Source organism: Nymphalis io, chromosome 18, assembly GCF_905147045.1.
Source record: "Nymphalis io chromosome 18, ilAglIoxx1.1, whole genome shotgun sequence".
Lineage (NCBI taxonomy): Eukaryota > Metazoa > Arthropoda > Insecta > Lepidoptera > Nymphalidae > Nymphalis > Nymphalis io.
The window spans coordinates 7,995,981-8,012,034 of NC_065905.1; the positions used below are offsets into that span (position 1 = coordinate 7,995,981).

Here is a 16,054-nt window from a genome sequence, read left to right on the forward strand (position 1 = left end):
AAGGCAGTTTTTTCAAATTATTCTGTTAATCAAGTAATGTAAATCTCAATTGACGAACGCATAAATGTTAATTTCGGATAATACCCTTTAACTACATTAATACTGAAAATATATGAAACGCTTATTTCATAAATTTCGGTAGATATCGTTACGTATTTTTACATTTATGTTTAAATCCACGATTTCGGGATCTGCGACCTTATAACCTAATAGGCCAACGAGGTTTTACTGGTGGTAGGTTGTTTTATTCCCGTTTTTTTTTTTTTGTATGCGCCGGGATAGCAAATGACTACTCCACCTGATGGTAAGTGGTAGTAGAGTCCAAACGCGACGACGGCCAGTACAGTCGGGAAGAATGTTCTGTACTAGCCGTCCCCGCCTTGCCGGCCCGCAAGATGCCTCTTCAAGTCTCGTTTGAAGGAACCGGGTTGTAAGAGGAGGAGAACACGTGAGCTGGTAAGGAATTCCATTTTTTGGTAGTGCGACAAAGAAAGGAGTTGCCAAATTTCATTGTGCGCGATGGAATTGATGTCACAGTTAGGCGGTGACATCGAGAACCAGTTCGCGTGGACTTAAGAAGGAAGGGGGAAGCAGGAATTAGAGAGAATAATTCCTCAGAGCACTCGCCGTGATACAGTCGATAGAAAGCACTCAGTGCTGCTATCTCGCGACGCAATTGTAAAGGTTCAAGGGTGTTTGATGTGCGTGCGGAGCTGCAATCACTTGATATACGGAAAACTAGCGGTCCCGATGGAATACCAGCCATAGTGCTGAAGAAGTGCGCGGCGGAGCTGTCTCCTGTGTTAACGCGCCTGTTCCAACTTTCTCTCTTTTCGGGATGTGTGCCGGAGGCTTGTAGAAGAGCTAATGTGCAAGCGGTTCCCAAAAAAGGGGATCGGTCTGACCCGGCAAATTATCGACCAATAGCTATCACCTTAGTACTTTGTAAGGTGATAGGTGATGGAACGGATTCTAAACAACCAACTGATCCATTACCTAGAAGATCACTGTCTAATTAATGATCGTCAGTACGGGTTTCGACCAAAATGGTCCACAGGTGATCTTCTAGCGTACGTAACACACCTCTGGGGTGAAGCTATCGACAAGCATGGAGAATCGTTGGCTGTCAGTCTCGATATCTCCAAGGCTTTCGATAGGGTCTGGCACAGAAGTCTTCTCTCCAAGCTGCCGGCATATGGTCTGCCTGCTCGGCTATGCACCTGAATTGCCAGCTTCCTACACAAGTGTAGCCTTCGTGTTTTAGTTGATGGTTGCGCTTCACAATTCTATGTAGTGAATGCTGGGGTCCCCCAGAGATCTGTGCTACCTCCCACACTCTTTCTTTTGCATATCAATGATATGCTCTCTCTTGGGAACATACATTGCTATGCAGACGATAGTACAGTGCATGGTGGATACCACGGACGCGCAGTGGCTGGGCGGGCGGAAACTGAAGAGAGGCGGGAGAATCTTGTCATTGAACTCGATAGGACGTTAGAGCTCATCGCCAAATGGGGTTCTGATAATCTTGTTGAGTTTAATGCCAAGAAAACACAGGTATGCGGTCTCACAGCGAAAAAGTCACCATTTTCCCCTCTTCCCTCCCTCTGTGGCATACCGCTGATGATACAAAGCAAAATCGCCATGCTGGGGATGGACGTTCGCTGCGACCTTAGTCCAAGGGATTACATCGAGGCTATTATAAAAACAGTCTCACGGAAACTCGGAGTTCTGAACAAGGTGCGGCGTTTTTTTACGCCACAACAACTGTGCCTGTTATACAAAACCCAGGTACGGTCTTGCGTTGAATATTGCTCGCACCTTTGGGATGGCTCCGCCAAGTACGTAAAGAATAAGTAAGTAAAGAAGGTGATAAAAAAATAATAAACAATTCTTAATAAAGTACCTACTGGAGGCCTTGGACCGGTTGCAGCGACGTGCAGTACGATTTATTGGCGAAGTTAAGTTACGTTTGAAGGGTGAGTGAGATAGTGTAATTACAGGCATAAGAAACATAACATCTTAGTTCCCAAGGTGGCGCAATGGCGATGTAAGCGAAGGTTAACATTTCCTACAATGCCAATTTCTAAGGGCGTTGGTGACCATTTACCATCAGGTGGCCTATATGCTCGTCCGCCTGCAGTAAAAAAAGGTATCCGTAAGCCAGAAAAGGACGTAGGAACCAGCCACTAACACATTCCCCTAACAGAAGCGGACCAAGCCGCAAGCGGAAACAGTTTAAAATATTAAAATAATATTTAGATTTTAAAATAGATTATTAGGCGAAGTAAAAAAAAAAACCCCTAAAATTAAAATCATTATTAATACTCAAAAAATGAGTCGATAAGAATTTTTGCAGAAAATTCAATTCAAGTGTTGAATAAATGAAATATATCACATAATTTAAGTATATAATTCTACAATATCCACGGAGTGGCACAGCGCCCTATCATCAGCTACAACAATATTTATGCTACAATATTAAAATATTATAGCGCGAAAACAAAACTCAAGTACATTTATTGGTTTTACATATATATACATATAAATTTTAAATAACAACCATTGTCTACATGCAAATTACGAAACTTTATTTAATAATTGGCTACAATTTTATTTACCAACAATTTATGGTTAGAAATGAATATCACCGTTGTCTTGGTTTATAGAAGGATTGTGATTATCAAATCCGGAGGCAGACTTTAGCAAATATTGAAATGATTAGTACACTCATTTTTTTTTTATACAAACTAGTTTGAGTGAGTGTAGTAGCGTGTATACAAATTTCATGACAATCGGTTGAGTGGTTAAGACGTAAAAGGGTAACAAACAAACAAAAGAATAAACAAACTCTTAACTGCATTTGTAATATTAGATAGGATTGAAGCATTGGAACGTAGCGTATTTATTATAAATAGGTATTTTGAAATGTTAACTATTTTCGTCGTCCAAATGCGAGTCGGATCCGGAAGAATATATATATTTTTTTTTGTTTTAGGCAACACTTCCTTTTCTTTCATCACATGTGGGACAACGGTCCCCTCCCTATTCTAGGCGAAATGCATAGAAATAACGTGTTCACAATCAAGCGTGACACAAACGCGAGTTTCAATAAAAGTCATCAGTTAGTATTATTTATATAATTGTACAATTATTATGATTACTCATATAAATATGCGTTTAAAAATGGATTCAAAATCATCAATTTTACTGGGCAAGAAAAACCCTTTCTTCGAAGGATATTAATTTATTTATTAAAATGACATTGCAATTTTACTAAGAATTAGACCTTATTTTAAACGTAAAGGCAACAAAAAACCTATTTTTCTTGGAAGAAAACAAAGAAAAAACTCTTTTAATTATCAAATCTTTCGACCACATTTGAAGCATTTAAAAAAAAAAGTGATAACTTCGTTTTACTCTGTTTACTATGTATACCTGAACATTCACACATCATATACTTTAATTAATATTCAAATATACAGTACATTGTACATGTGTACTATTAACATAATTCCGAGCTAAAAATACTAAGAATCGACGCTTTATAAAAATGAGTATAATTCATACAATAAAACAGTTATGTTTGCGATACTTAAATTGGAAATTATATTGGAATCCGACAGCCATAATTGACTACAGCCTGGCGTAATTTTTGAAAATAATAAAAATACGGTGTAATTTTGTTTTTTTTTTTTTTTTTATGAATATGGGAAAAAGTACAAATTTTCTATGAGGTAAACGAATTAAATGGCCATGTTGTAACATATGAAAAATAACCAAGAAGTAAATATGAATAGTGAATTAGATTGAAATTAAAATGAAACTTCATTTATAGCTTTCACATTAGTATCTTAATGTTGTATTTCAATATAAATACAGAACATTTTCTCATTATTTACTAATAAATCATCAATAAATACTACAAAATTATTATTGACCTTGAATTATGCACCAACTTGCTACCTAGCTAATAAAAAAATAAGAGCGAAAGAGTAAAAATGCAACAACAAACTGTCTTTATAAAAATTCGTAAAAAGAATCCTACCCACAAAGGGCTAACCTAATTCTTAGGCATAATGTACAAATATATAAATTGTTACTTCAGGTATTCAGCTGTAATTACTATTTAAAAGGATTGATTTGAGTTATAAATGCAATAGTATATTTTAATAATTGCCACTAATGAACAAAATGACTTTAATCATCCACTTACCATCCCCTCATGAGTTCCACTTGCAAATAATTAACTTGTATCGTTGAGTTTAAGTGTCATTCACACAGCGAGTAACTAAAAGTATGATGAACATAACATCTTTGTCCACAAGGTTAGGGGTGAGACTTGAGTTAGTGGTGACCATCTACCATCAGTAGCCCATTTGCCCATCTATTATAAACACAAAAAATATCTTACAATGTCAGTTTGAATACTTTTTACTCACATTACTGAGTAGTTCTTATGACGCAATCCTATAAAATATCGTAGGAGACACCTGTTTTTAAATAAGTTTATATCCATTTTAAAAGAGGAGGCGGTATATAAAATACCAGATGCCTGTCTCAACTTCAATATATAACTCAGTATAGTTAATCTGGATAAACAAACTCACTTGGTAGGGCTGTGTACTAGCTAGTCTGGATAGATAGCACTCACTCATAACATATTCCACGAACAAACCGTAATACTTATTATTATTGTATTCCAGTCTTAGTGTAACTACAGGCACAAGGGACATAAGATCTTAGTATCAAGGTTTGTAGCAAATTAGCAAAGTAAGGGAGTATTTCTTACTTTATTCTATTTATTATAGTGTTTCTTATTGAGTAAAATTAATGTAAGTTTCCCTTCCCATTTTCAGTAATACTCGATATGTATAGTATGTAAGACAACAATCACATTCTATATATATGTATATACAATGGACATAAAATTATGCACCCAGCAATTACATGTCAACAACATTAAGAATTATATAAAAAATTTAAAATATGATTGAATAATCATCGATATATAGTGGACACTATGGACCTTATCGAACATACACTAAAGTAAAGTAGTTCAGATCTGAATACTACAATACACTATTACATACACGTTGCTGGTTCATTAATAACTAAAAAAGTTTTCTGCAAACATGGGTTATTCATTTTATTGATCTAATAAGCAGTCATTGAGGAGTGAATTAATTTAATATGACTGATGCAATTCATTACTCTAATTATTTATAAATTCTGTTTCCAAGCGATTGCAGAACAGGAATTGATATATGATTTAAATTGATAGATATTTGAAAATATATTAATAGCTGTTTTTTGTGCTTTTGTTTAAGTGAGTTTAGTTCAGCTTTGCTCCAAGTGGGATTGTCAACACATAGCCAATATCTAAGCTTATCTTTCCAAAATATCAAGAGAGTATTGAATTTAATTGACTATTGTATTTTTATTTTACCTATTTAGATATAATACAAACTAACATAAATACACACAAAATTAAATATGATGAGCTTCCCATGCTTAACATTTACAAGTATAGCTATAATCAAATTAAGTCAATTGTAGTGAATTGGATTTTCATAATGTGGGCTTATACACATTTTTACATATATAAAAAAATATAGCTTCTATGTTGAAATAAGTACATATTAATGATGCAAACATAGCCTATCTATACATATTTAGTAAATAAACAGTTCGGACATATGGTGCCGTTCTGACCAATTTCGGCCACAGCAGTTATTCTCTAGGGGGAAGTCATTGCACAGAAAATTTTACTAGTGCACAGGTATACGCGCCAACACGAGTTCGCTCTATTCCCTCACTCTCATAATAACATGGGATGTCACTCTTATAATTCGAATGTAGGGAAGTTTGCATCGGCAATATCCAGACTTTGGGCTGTGACTGATAATTAATTAACATAAAAACCTAATAACTATTAATGAGCACAACCTTGGAATTTGCAGACTTATTAGTTAGGCATTACACCAACAAGGCGTTCTGATTTGTACCAAAACTGAACAAATTTTGTTACAGTAACTCATTCAAGTTGAGTGTAAAGCTCCTCCAATTATTTTATTCAGGAGTTGTTCCCCTCATGTATATGCTATGTATTTTAATGTAATTTTTGGGCATATGTACTAATGTTTAACATTGTGGATCTATTCAATAACAAACATGATGACACAAACCTTTATTTATAATACAAACTCAATTAGAAAATATTATGAATATTATCAGTTAACACTATGTTGGTATACTGAAGTGGGCAGGTTTTTTGTGTATAATTATAACAAAAACTTTTAAAAAACGTAATATATCAGTCACGTAACAAAATCTTCCATTGTTCCTATTGTTTATAAGTGTACTTTGATATTAGTGAAAAATCTATTGTTATTTAAGTTTACGTAAAAGATTTACAAAATATTTAAAATGAGATCACAATGTGATGATATTAACATCTTTTTTTTTTTATAGAATAGGAAGGTGGACGAGCATATGGGCCACCTGATGGTAAGTGGTCACCAAACGCCCTTAGACATTGGCATTGTAAGAAATGTCAACCATCGCTTATAGCCAATGCGCCACCAACCTTGGGAACTAAGATGTTACGTCCCTTGTGCCTGTGATTACACTGGCTCACTCACCCTTCAAACCGGAACACAACAATATCAAGTATTGCTGTTTTGCGGTAGAATATCTGATGAGTGGGTGGTACCTACCCAGACGAGCTTGCACAAAGCCCTACCACCAGTAGGGTACATCTATACTAATGTGGTGAGTTTCGAACGTTTAAATGAGAGAACTACTTAAACTTTAAAAGAAAAGGTTGCTCAATTATTAGTGTGTAGTTTTATTTCATAATCAATCACCAAGATCAATTACTAATTATTATTAATTATAACTCATTCTTTACTGTAATTTAATCTTGTTAATGTTTTAGGAGTTAGATATGTATCCTAACAAAATATACACAAAGAAATGACTTTATGACATATGACATGTATAACCTTAAATTTAAAAGGATATAAAATACATTTTAGTTTAAGTTCCTATTATAGGAAGACAGTGAGGCGGGAGGCAACTGATGGTAGATATTTATTACTGACCGTTGGCACTGTAAACTATTAAAGATGTTAAGTCACTTGTGCCTTTAATTACTCTGGCACACCTGAAACCCGAACACAGCAATACAGTGTGTAGCTGTTTAGTGAGTGAGGTACGAGTTGGTTGTTCCTACTCAGGTGGTCCTACAATTAGCACTAGTAAACATAACAAGCTTGAAATTACATGAAAATTGTTTGCTTACTTTTATCATTTAATGTTTCAAACTTTGAGGTTTTTTTTTCAAATTTTCTGGAGAAATGTGCATTTAGCACAACTTCTAATCTTTGTGATTTTAAATCTTATTTAGTTAGTTTTGCTAATCAAAATTTGAAAGCAAATGTTTCATAAGAATTAATTTTACATGAAACACTAAGTATGTAACATTGTTACATAGATTATTTAAGAAATTGTATTTTTCTCATAACCATCTTTATTTTCTAGGTATTATAAAGGCAAAGTATAACAAAGCTACTAAGAATATTAGCTATGTATTGATAAAATCACTTTACGCTAACTCATGTTTTTTTAATGTCATTTAGATTAATTTAGATAACTTTATTACCGTCCAAGCTGGATAATTAATTTTCTTAACAAATTAGTAAAACAATGTAACCATCGGAGAAGTTGCTGTTATTCTGTTATTTATAGATCCTTATACATAAACTATGTTAATTATATTAAATATTATCTATATTGATACTCCTCACATAAGTTAATAAATCTTTAAGGGTCATTGGATTTCATTTTAGGGTATAGGAATATAATAATCATAATGAAAGTTATGATCACTCAATAATTAATAGTAACAAATAAATATTTATCAAACACTATCTCAGGAATGTACAATTAGGATAAAAGTCTAATTAACAAATTGGACATTTGCCAGTAACAATCATTTTGATCGCTGGTTTAAAAAGTTTAACTATAAGTATGTACATTTTATTTTAAGGATATGATAGAAATAAAATGGATGTTTGTAATAAATAAGAGGGTACAATTACCTGTGGTAACTGATGCAGACACTACACAGGGTGAAAGAAAAGGACTAATAAAAATAAGCTAGTAATTGCTGGTATTAGTCCAAGCTCGGGGATCAGCTGTTCGCACGCGGCTATATTAATCGTCATGAGTACACAGCAAAAGTAGGCCAAACATCTCGATTAGAGCGTACGCGGCGGACGGTCGCCGCGGCGAACCTTGCGCCGCACGAATTCGCAATACGAATCTAAGCGTTTTGTTTACACATCCTTTGTGATCACGCTAGCTAAAACTTGTCAACGTGACACCAGAAATGTCGGATATTCGCTACTCGAGGAAAGATGGCCTAAATAACAAAGACATGTCACCTTAACGCTGAAAGTTGATGTACATAAACTGGCATTACCTCGGCGGCCCTTGACGATTTTTTCGTTTGTTGTTCATATCTCCTTCGCCTGACTGCCCCGGCGGGTAGGCACCTTCTCGTCTGCGCGTAGGGACCGGAATTTTGGCTAATTATCACTTCTTTCTTTTACAACACAGTCCTTTCAACTTTCGCGGATGCACAAAACTGCAGTTGAAATTAGGAGTTAGCACTCGAAATGCGACAACAGGGATGCATCGAATTCACTAAAGTTGTTTAACATTTGCCAACAAATATAAATTAAAATATATTTGAGTACAAAATCGCAGTTCGATTTATTCTCGGGCACTAATCCCAAAAAATAAACGGATTGGCAGATTTCTCGTGCCTGCAATCAGCGCAGGAATACAACATGGCGCTGTGACGTATTCGTCAAAAGTATTGCAAAAAATTAATTATCTCGTTTTACCATTAATTTGAACGGTATAAAAATAACAAATTAATTAATCAAATATTTTAAGCGATTTTTTAATATGTATCACTTAATTGAAAGAAACAACAATAATTAAGATCACTGATTGACCAACTTCCACTTGGTTCTTCTAATATGGCGGAGGATCTTTGTGTTACTATTATATAAAATATTAACATTTTTGTTTACTTTTTGTATTTATTTATACTATTATTATTGTATGCATTAATATCAAAGAATAAAAGCAAAACATTATGGTTTAATAGTAGAAAAATGTGATTTGTAGATTTTGCTACAATAATACAAATTATTTAACATGGAACAGTACTGACTGTAATAATTATGTTATTTAAAATGTAATATTTAATTCCATACTGATTTTATTACATATTTTGTTTGTCGTTAACTAAATTAATTTATTTAATATTTTAGATGAATACACATATTATACATATATTTTTTGAAATATTACATATTTTATCTGAAATATTTTTAATCTGTTTTCAAAGAACCTTGACGCGCGCGCGCGAATTTCGTATGTGTATCGATAAGCTACGATTCCGAGTTCCGACCGAGTTTAATATCGATCGCTTTGGTGTACGTGGATTTGTAGGTCACACCAAAAATGAGTGTTAAAACCGCGCCAAAAATTTCTCAGCGAGAGAAATTCGAATTGATTAATTCAGAAGTCCGTTCCTTTTATGAATATTGTAAAGAAGCTGGAATTAGCGATGAAGAGATGGACATCATATGTCGCCCTTTGACGAACGCTGTTCGAAAGGCGTCAATCAAAAGATGGACCAGGGGATTCCTTATTCTTGTAATGGTACTAGCGATTGGGTATACTGTATGCCAGACAGATACTTTTCAATGGCATGCTACAGCAATCGCAAGAATTACACTGATAAAGGTACTACCCGTCTGGGATTGGACGCCGTTGTATTATAATAAGTGTCTCATAGAAAAATCGCAGCCACAGAATTTGGATAATGATCTCTTTTCGACGGCTGATTGTATTACATGTGAAGCGATAAGTAAGTTGTATATGTATATTCATCAAGTACGTACTCGATCAGAGAATTCAATTAATTTAGATTTTCATTTTTTTCTGTATGTTATAAATGGCATCGATGTTTTAAGAAATACCCATTTTCTTGTTCCATATAATGTATTCGAACTCAGTATATTAAAAATGTTATCACTAATAAGCCTTTTATTAGTTTATAATAGTTTAATTTACGATGGTACCATACCTATATTATCTTACCATTGGTGGGTGAACAGCGAGACATGACATTGTTACTCTACAATATTGCATGTTTTCTTTTAATATGTCCAAATTAATAAAACAATAAATTGGTCTAAGATATGTAGTGTAATAATTAAATGATGCGTTATTTGTGAGTATAGTTTTCTTAAGAAAAATAATGAATTCCAGGAAACATCGCCAGGGTATCAGATGCCACCTACAATGAGGTTTTCAACCACCACTTGCTGAGAGGCGCACCAGTGATCGTGACCGACGCCTATTACGATTGGTCAGTTTCCGAACTGAATCTCACTAATTTCATTAGCAGCGACGACAGACTCCGAGATTCCGTTCCCTGTAGGATCCTTACAAACATACGTATTGGTAAACAGCCCATGGACCTAGAAGAAGTGGTGTCCAGAATCACTAACACAGACATACCGAGCTGGTTTGTCCACTTCCAGAACTGCGATATACGAGCAGTCAAATCGTTCAGAATCCTTGCCCCGAGGCCTTATTTCCTCTCCCCCCACATTCCTCCTTCACACTTTAATTGGCTCTTGCTATCGAAGAACTACGATACTCATAGATTCAAGCATTTGGAGCTTGATATAGGTCTGATCGTAATGTCTCAGTTGAGGGGGAAAACCTTCGTCCAATTACGACCACGAGCTCCCTGTGAGGACATTTGTTATACTTTAAACGTTCAGTTGAATGAGGGGGAAACACTGGTCCTGAGCAACTCCCTGTGGGAGTTGGACTATTTCCCGGGGAAGGGCGAGAACATGGCGATGATCACCGAGACGGACTGGATCGAGTCGTAATATACGTACTTATCTGTAGCGGCGGAATGATATTAGCCCTTCGTGTTATATTCACGTAGATTAAAAAGTTAGCACATTTTGGAAACGGCACTCTTCGTAGTAAATATTTTATAAGCACATATTTAAGGTTGTATATTAATTAACAACGAACTTCTTATTATTGAGGCGTAATATTAAATTGAAACACTGCACTTATAGTTACCAATAACTTTAACGACTTTGACGATAATGTTGCCAGTGTATCGATGGGACAAAAAATATATTTAATAGAGCATATTTCAATAGAATTAGTTTATTTAAGGTTAAAGATACTAGTTTTATCAGTTCGACAGCGGAAATTAAAATATATAAGCAAGTTCTGTTATCTTATCCCTATATGACTATATTTATTTAGTTAAGTTCAAGATTAGGGGATGGTTATACGACTTCCTTAAAATCAAAATTTCGTATACTTCTAAGTGCGTCTCTACATTGCCTGACGAAAGCTTTAAAATCGCAAATATAAATTCTTGTATTCTAAGCTGTGCGTTGATGCCAGTCAGTCAAGCCATTGCCTTTTTATATATATTTATATAAATGTGTATAAAACCATTCTATATACTTATTTACTGATATAGTTACTTTTCCCTCTTGCTGTTTGGTTTGAGATAGCACCTATTTACATAAAGACAAATATTAATATATATATTTAATTATATATATTTTTGAACATGTTCAAGATATTAGTAGTATTGTTGCCATGTACGTATATATTTAATGTTGTCATCATAATTTTTTTATAATTATAATATATGTTAATTAAGTTATGTCAAATTATAAAAGGGAGTTTTATATATAAACACTGTTATATATAAATATTAGACGAAAAATAAAATTTAATAGCATATGCAAAACACTATTACACGTTACCTTTTAAATTTCATACCTTATAGTTCCGTTTACATCTATTAAAATATATATACATATATAAGATTTAAATAATTTGTAATAAGTACATATATATTAAAATCTTTGTATTTATTAAATTTAATATCGGAGGCGTATTTTATAATAAAAAACTTTATTCCGCTTTATTCAAGCATATTGTATTAAGCAACTCAGGAGTCAAAGACGGTTGTGAGAGAAACGCAAATACAAAGCGTTCGTGTCGTACTATCGATAAACATTTATCAGGACACGGTAGGAACTCGTTGCGATGAAATGTCGCTGGCATTTTGTATACTCAACGTTATTTACTTGAAATATTCAACAAATTATATATTGTAATACATAGTTGAGGTCAGTCAATCCCGAAAGAGGTGGTTCGTTCGAGTACTTTTTACAGTGTCTATGGTGCCATCTGAATTCCAATTTAATGCGTCTTCGTATCTAGTAGCTCACTTGTAAGGCTGCAGATATTGAGTCATTTGGTTAAAATCCCGGTTCGATGTAATGTTTTATTAACGTATTACTGCTTACATTACTTATTTGCAATATTTATAACATTGCTTTGGTATGAACATTTAACTTAATACTTTTTTGGGCTAACTGTACATACATTTCACTAGTTCTATCTAAGCCAGCAGTACTTGTAACTCGTTAATTGTCTCGCTCGTGAAATGTCGAAAGTCGACTCACTTATTATCAATATCGCTTATCACTTTCAGAAATTTCACGATCGTGTTTCGAGTTTGTTCTCACTTCCGTGAGAAGTGACGTCTTTCAACATATCAACAGCATCCTATTTGACTTATACAGTTAAATATGAAAATATATGTAATCATTATTATAAATATTGTATATGTGAATTCTTGGTGTCAACATATACTTACATCTCCTTATGTATTTATAACGGGTTACATTTTCTAGTATTTAATTGATTTAAACAAATGATGGTAGAGCTTTGCAAGCTCGTCTGGGTAGGTACCACCCACTCATCAGATATTCTACCGTAAAACAGCAGTACTTGGTATTGTTGTGTTCCGGTTTGAAGGGTGAGTGAGCCAGTGTAATTACAGGCACATGTTACAACATCTTAGTTCCCAAAGTTGGTGGCGCATTGGTGATGTAAGCGATGGTTAACATTAACTACAATGCCAATGTCTATGGGCGTCGGTAACCACTTACCATCAGGTGGTCCATATACTCGTTCGCCTTCCTATTCTATAAAAAAAATGTTTTAGTATTTATGCATGTAAACATTAATACGAATCGGTAAATGAATATGTTGACGCCAATTTAATTACTAAATATATGTTTAATGACATTATTATATTAGATTGTAACAATTACCTCATCATATAAATATATATCGTGAAGCAATTACTTGTTTTATTTACAAAATATTATCAAAATAGTATATACAAGGTATGTGAATCGACATTTTTCAGGATTATATCAAAATGTAAAGTTTTAAACTGACATCGGTTCGGAATATAGATTCTACCGAGGAAGTAACCGACAAGTCTTTTCCACAATTTCAATTATAAAAGTTATATAAATCTAATAATAATACCGTCGGCTATTTGCCGTGAGTTGCCAGACTAATCGTATGTTAATTCTTTCAAGATCAGATTTGATAATTTGAACGTTTTTATCTGACAAAGTAAATACAAATTTTTTGGGCGTCTTTGTTTCTCGAAACTCATGAAATGACATTATAACAGAACAAAATATAAAACGCGTATATAGTTACATAATTAAAATTATTGGTTTACGCGGCACACACCAGAGTCGGCGTGATTATTTACAACATGCAACATTGCTTATATTTCAGCCAATTTATGCAGAGCCTTAATTATACACCCAAATATTCCCTCATGATTAGAATCTGTTCAGTAATTTTTGTACCGTACCGTAACAGCCTGTGAATGTCCCACTGCTGGGCTAAAGGCCTCCTCTCCTCTTTTTGAGGAGAAGGTTTGGAGCTTTTTCCACCACGCTGCTCCAATGCGGGTTGGTAGAATTCACATGTGGCAGAACTTCAGTGAAATTAGACACATGCAGGTTTCCTCACGATGTTTTCCTTCACCGTAAAGCACGAGATGAATTATAATCACAAATTAAGCACATGAAAATTCAGTGGTGCTTGCCCGAGTTTGAACCCACGATCATCGGTTAAGATTCACGCGTTCTTACCACAGGGCTTTTTGTACTCTTAATTAATAACAGTAACCTTATAAGTGAAAATGACTTTTGACATGTGAATAACTTATATGTAAAGAAAATGAATAAAAAAGAATATATTTTCTACCACCACCTGTGAAATGCCACCCCCACCCCTCCCCTGCTACGCCACTGTGTGGTAGATACTGTTAAATATATTTTTTATAGAAATATCAATATTTGTTAAGCTTGTGAAAGCCAAAGGTAGAAATTGTTTCTTCTGTATTTAATTCTTAATCGGATGTCAATTAGATACTAGTATAAATTCCTCACAAAATCATTATTAATAAATTTTAGTATTTCAAAACTTAAACTCAAGAATACCAATATAAAATGAGAAATAAGCAAGTTGTAATACATTTTTTTTATTATTTATACCCACACGAATAAGTTATAAAGTTAAGAGCTTAATCAGTCTTCTCCTTATGGACGGGTTTTCCCCGGAACCACAGCAGCAGGTTCTTCAGCGACAACACGACGGGAAACATGATTGGTAGAAAGAGAGGGATGTATATTGCGTACCTGCAAATGAAACAAATATATGGACTATAGTGATCTGATACGGCTTTGTGATTAAAACTTAACTTTGCTTGGTGGTAGATAGTTGGGGCTATGTACAAGCCCATCTAGGTACCACCCATTCAACGTCGTATTATTATTATTACTTATTCTACCGACACAATCACTATTTATACTATATTAGTATTGTTGTGTACCGGTTAAGCCAGTGTAACTGCACGCACAATGAACATCTTAGTTCCTAAAGTTGGTGACGCATTGACGATGCAAGGAATGTTTATATTTCTTTTACAGCGACAATGTCTGCAGGCGGTGGTGGCCGCTTACCGTCAGGTAGCCAAATAACCAGTCCACCTATTTATTACAAATAAAATGCTCCTGGATCTAAATTAAAAATTGAGGGTTCAAATTCGAATGAGCTTACATGTTATGAGTTTAATTTGTTCACAACTGACTCATGACGTTCTTTCTTTTGTTTTTAACCTTTCTTAAGAGAACTGGTAGGTCCTGAGATTAGCGCGTTCAAAAAAAAGCTCCAGATTTAATTAATTGTATTTATTAATTGGACAACACCGTGGGGAAGTCCATCATGACAAGTGTATATGAAATCGTTTTCAGATGCTTAGTCATAGAAACGTAACAGACGAACAGAGTTACCAATCCATACATAAGTATGTATTACTTATGCTGGAGTGGTGCGTCGGTTATATTGTTTAGACATCTTACTTTTGGTCATCAGGGAAGTAGAGGAGGGCCAGGAGACTCGGCTCCATGAATGCGGTCTCGGCCGCCAGGAACGCCTGCTGCGAGAACCGGTGAGCTTCCAGCAGATCGCCCCGCTCCATGTGCTCGGTGGCGAGGTGGATGCTGCTCACGGCGAGGTTTATCGACGCACCGACCTCGTCGTTTATTACGATGTTAGAGATCTCACCTGCAAATAATCGGCGGAGGAACGGCTAGCCGTGTGTTGTTAAAGTGCAGTGTAGCTGAGCAGTACTACACAATCGTATTTCCACGAGAAGCGGTCGCGGGCGTACCGAGCAGCTTGGCGAGCGACTTGAGGCTGGTCTCGGCGGAGGCGAGCTGCTGCAGCGCGCGCAGGCGCAGCAGCGCGTCGCGCTCCCAGCCGCGCGGGGCCACGCGCCGCGCCGCCGCCAGCCGCGCGCGCGCCAGCGCCGCCTGCGCAGCGCACACGTCACCACACGGGACTACTCCCGACCGCATAACGTTACAGGATCGACTATCGAATTTGCTTTTTGGAGGATCTAAGCGATACGTTTGGGAGGATCTATAATTTAATTATCATCGTTAATTAAGATTTTAAAGGTAATTAGTTACTTTACTAAAAGCGATAGCGCGTGCTGGTGCCGATTGAATTCCTGACACACTCAGCCAATTCA

At 35.2% G+C, this 16,054-nt stretch overlaps 3 protein-coding genes across 5 annotated transcripts in view; 1 reads left to right on the forward strand and 2 right to left on the reverse strand.

Annotated features, from left to right (window-relative positions):
• The window catches only part of LOC126775707 (ataxin-2-like protein), a 48,142-nt gene extending 39,132 nt beyond the window's left edge, over positions 1–9,010 (reverse strand). For both annotated transcript variants that reach the window (XM_050497782.1, XM_050497781.1), the window contains exon 1: positions 8,489–9,010. In XM_050497782.1, the coding sequence (XP_050353739.1) occupies positions 8,489–8,526 (38 nt within the window). In that variant the 5' untranslated portion in view covers positions 8,527–9,010. The remainder of the gene's footprint in view (positions 1–8,488) is intronic.
• A 485-nt stretch (positions 9,011–9,495) lies between these two features.
• On the forward strand, positions 9,496–11,110 carry LOC126775722 (uncharacterized). Its single transcript, XM_050497810.1, has 2 exons — positions 9,496–9,952; positions 10,357–11,110. The coding sequence occupies exons 1-2, from the start codon at positions 9,544–9,546 to the stop codon at positions 10,989–10,991; spliced, it is 1,044 nt and encodes a 347-aa protein (XP_050353767.1). The 5' UTR covers positions 9,496–9,543; the 3' UTR covers positions 10,992–11,110.
• Positions 11,111–14,484: 3,374 nt separating this feature from the next.
• Positions 14,485–16,054, reverse strand: part of LOC126775398 (GPI transamidase component PIG-S) — a 52,304-nt gene continuing 50,734 nt past the window's right edge. For both annotated transcript variants that reach the window (XM_050497283.1, XM_050497284.1), the window contains exons 9-11: positions 15,692–15,833; positions 15,381–15,585; positions 14,485–14,657 (exon numbers count right to left, since the gene is read on the reverse strand). In XM_050497283.1, the coding sequence (XP_050353240.1) occupies positions 14,543–14,657; positions 15,381–15,585; positions 15,692–15,833 (462 nt within the window). In that variant the 3' untranslated portion in view covers positions 14,485–14,542. The remainder of the gene's footprint in view (positions 14,658–15,380; positions 15,586–15,691; positions 15,834–16,054) is intronic.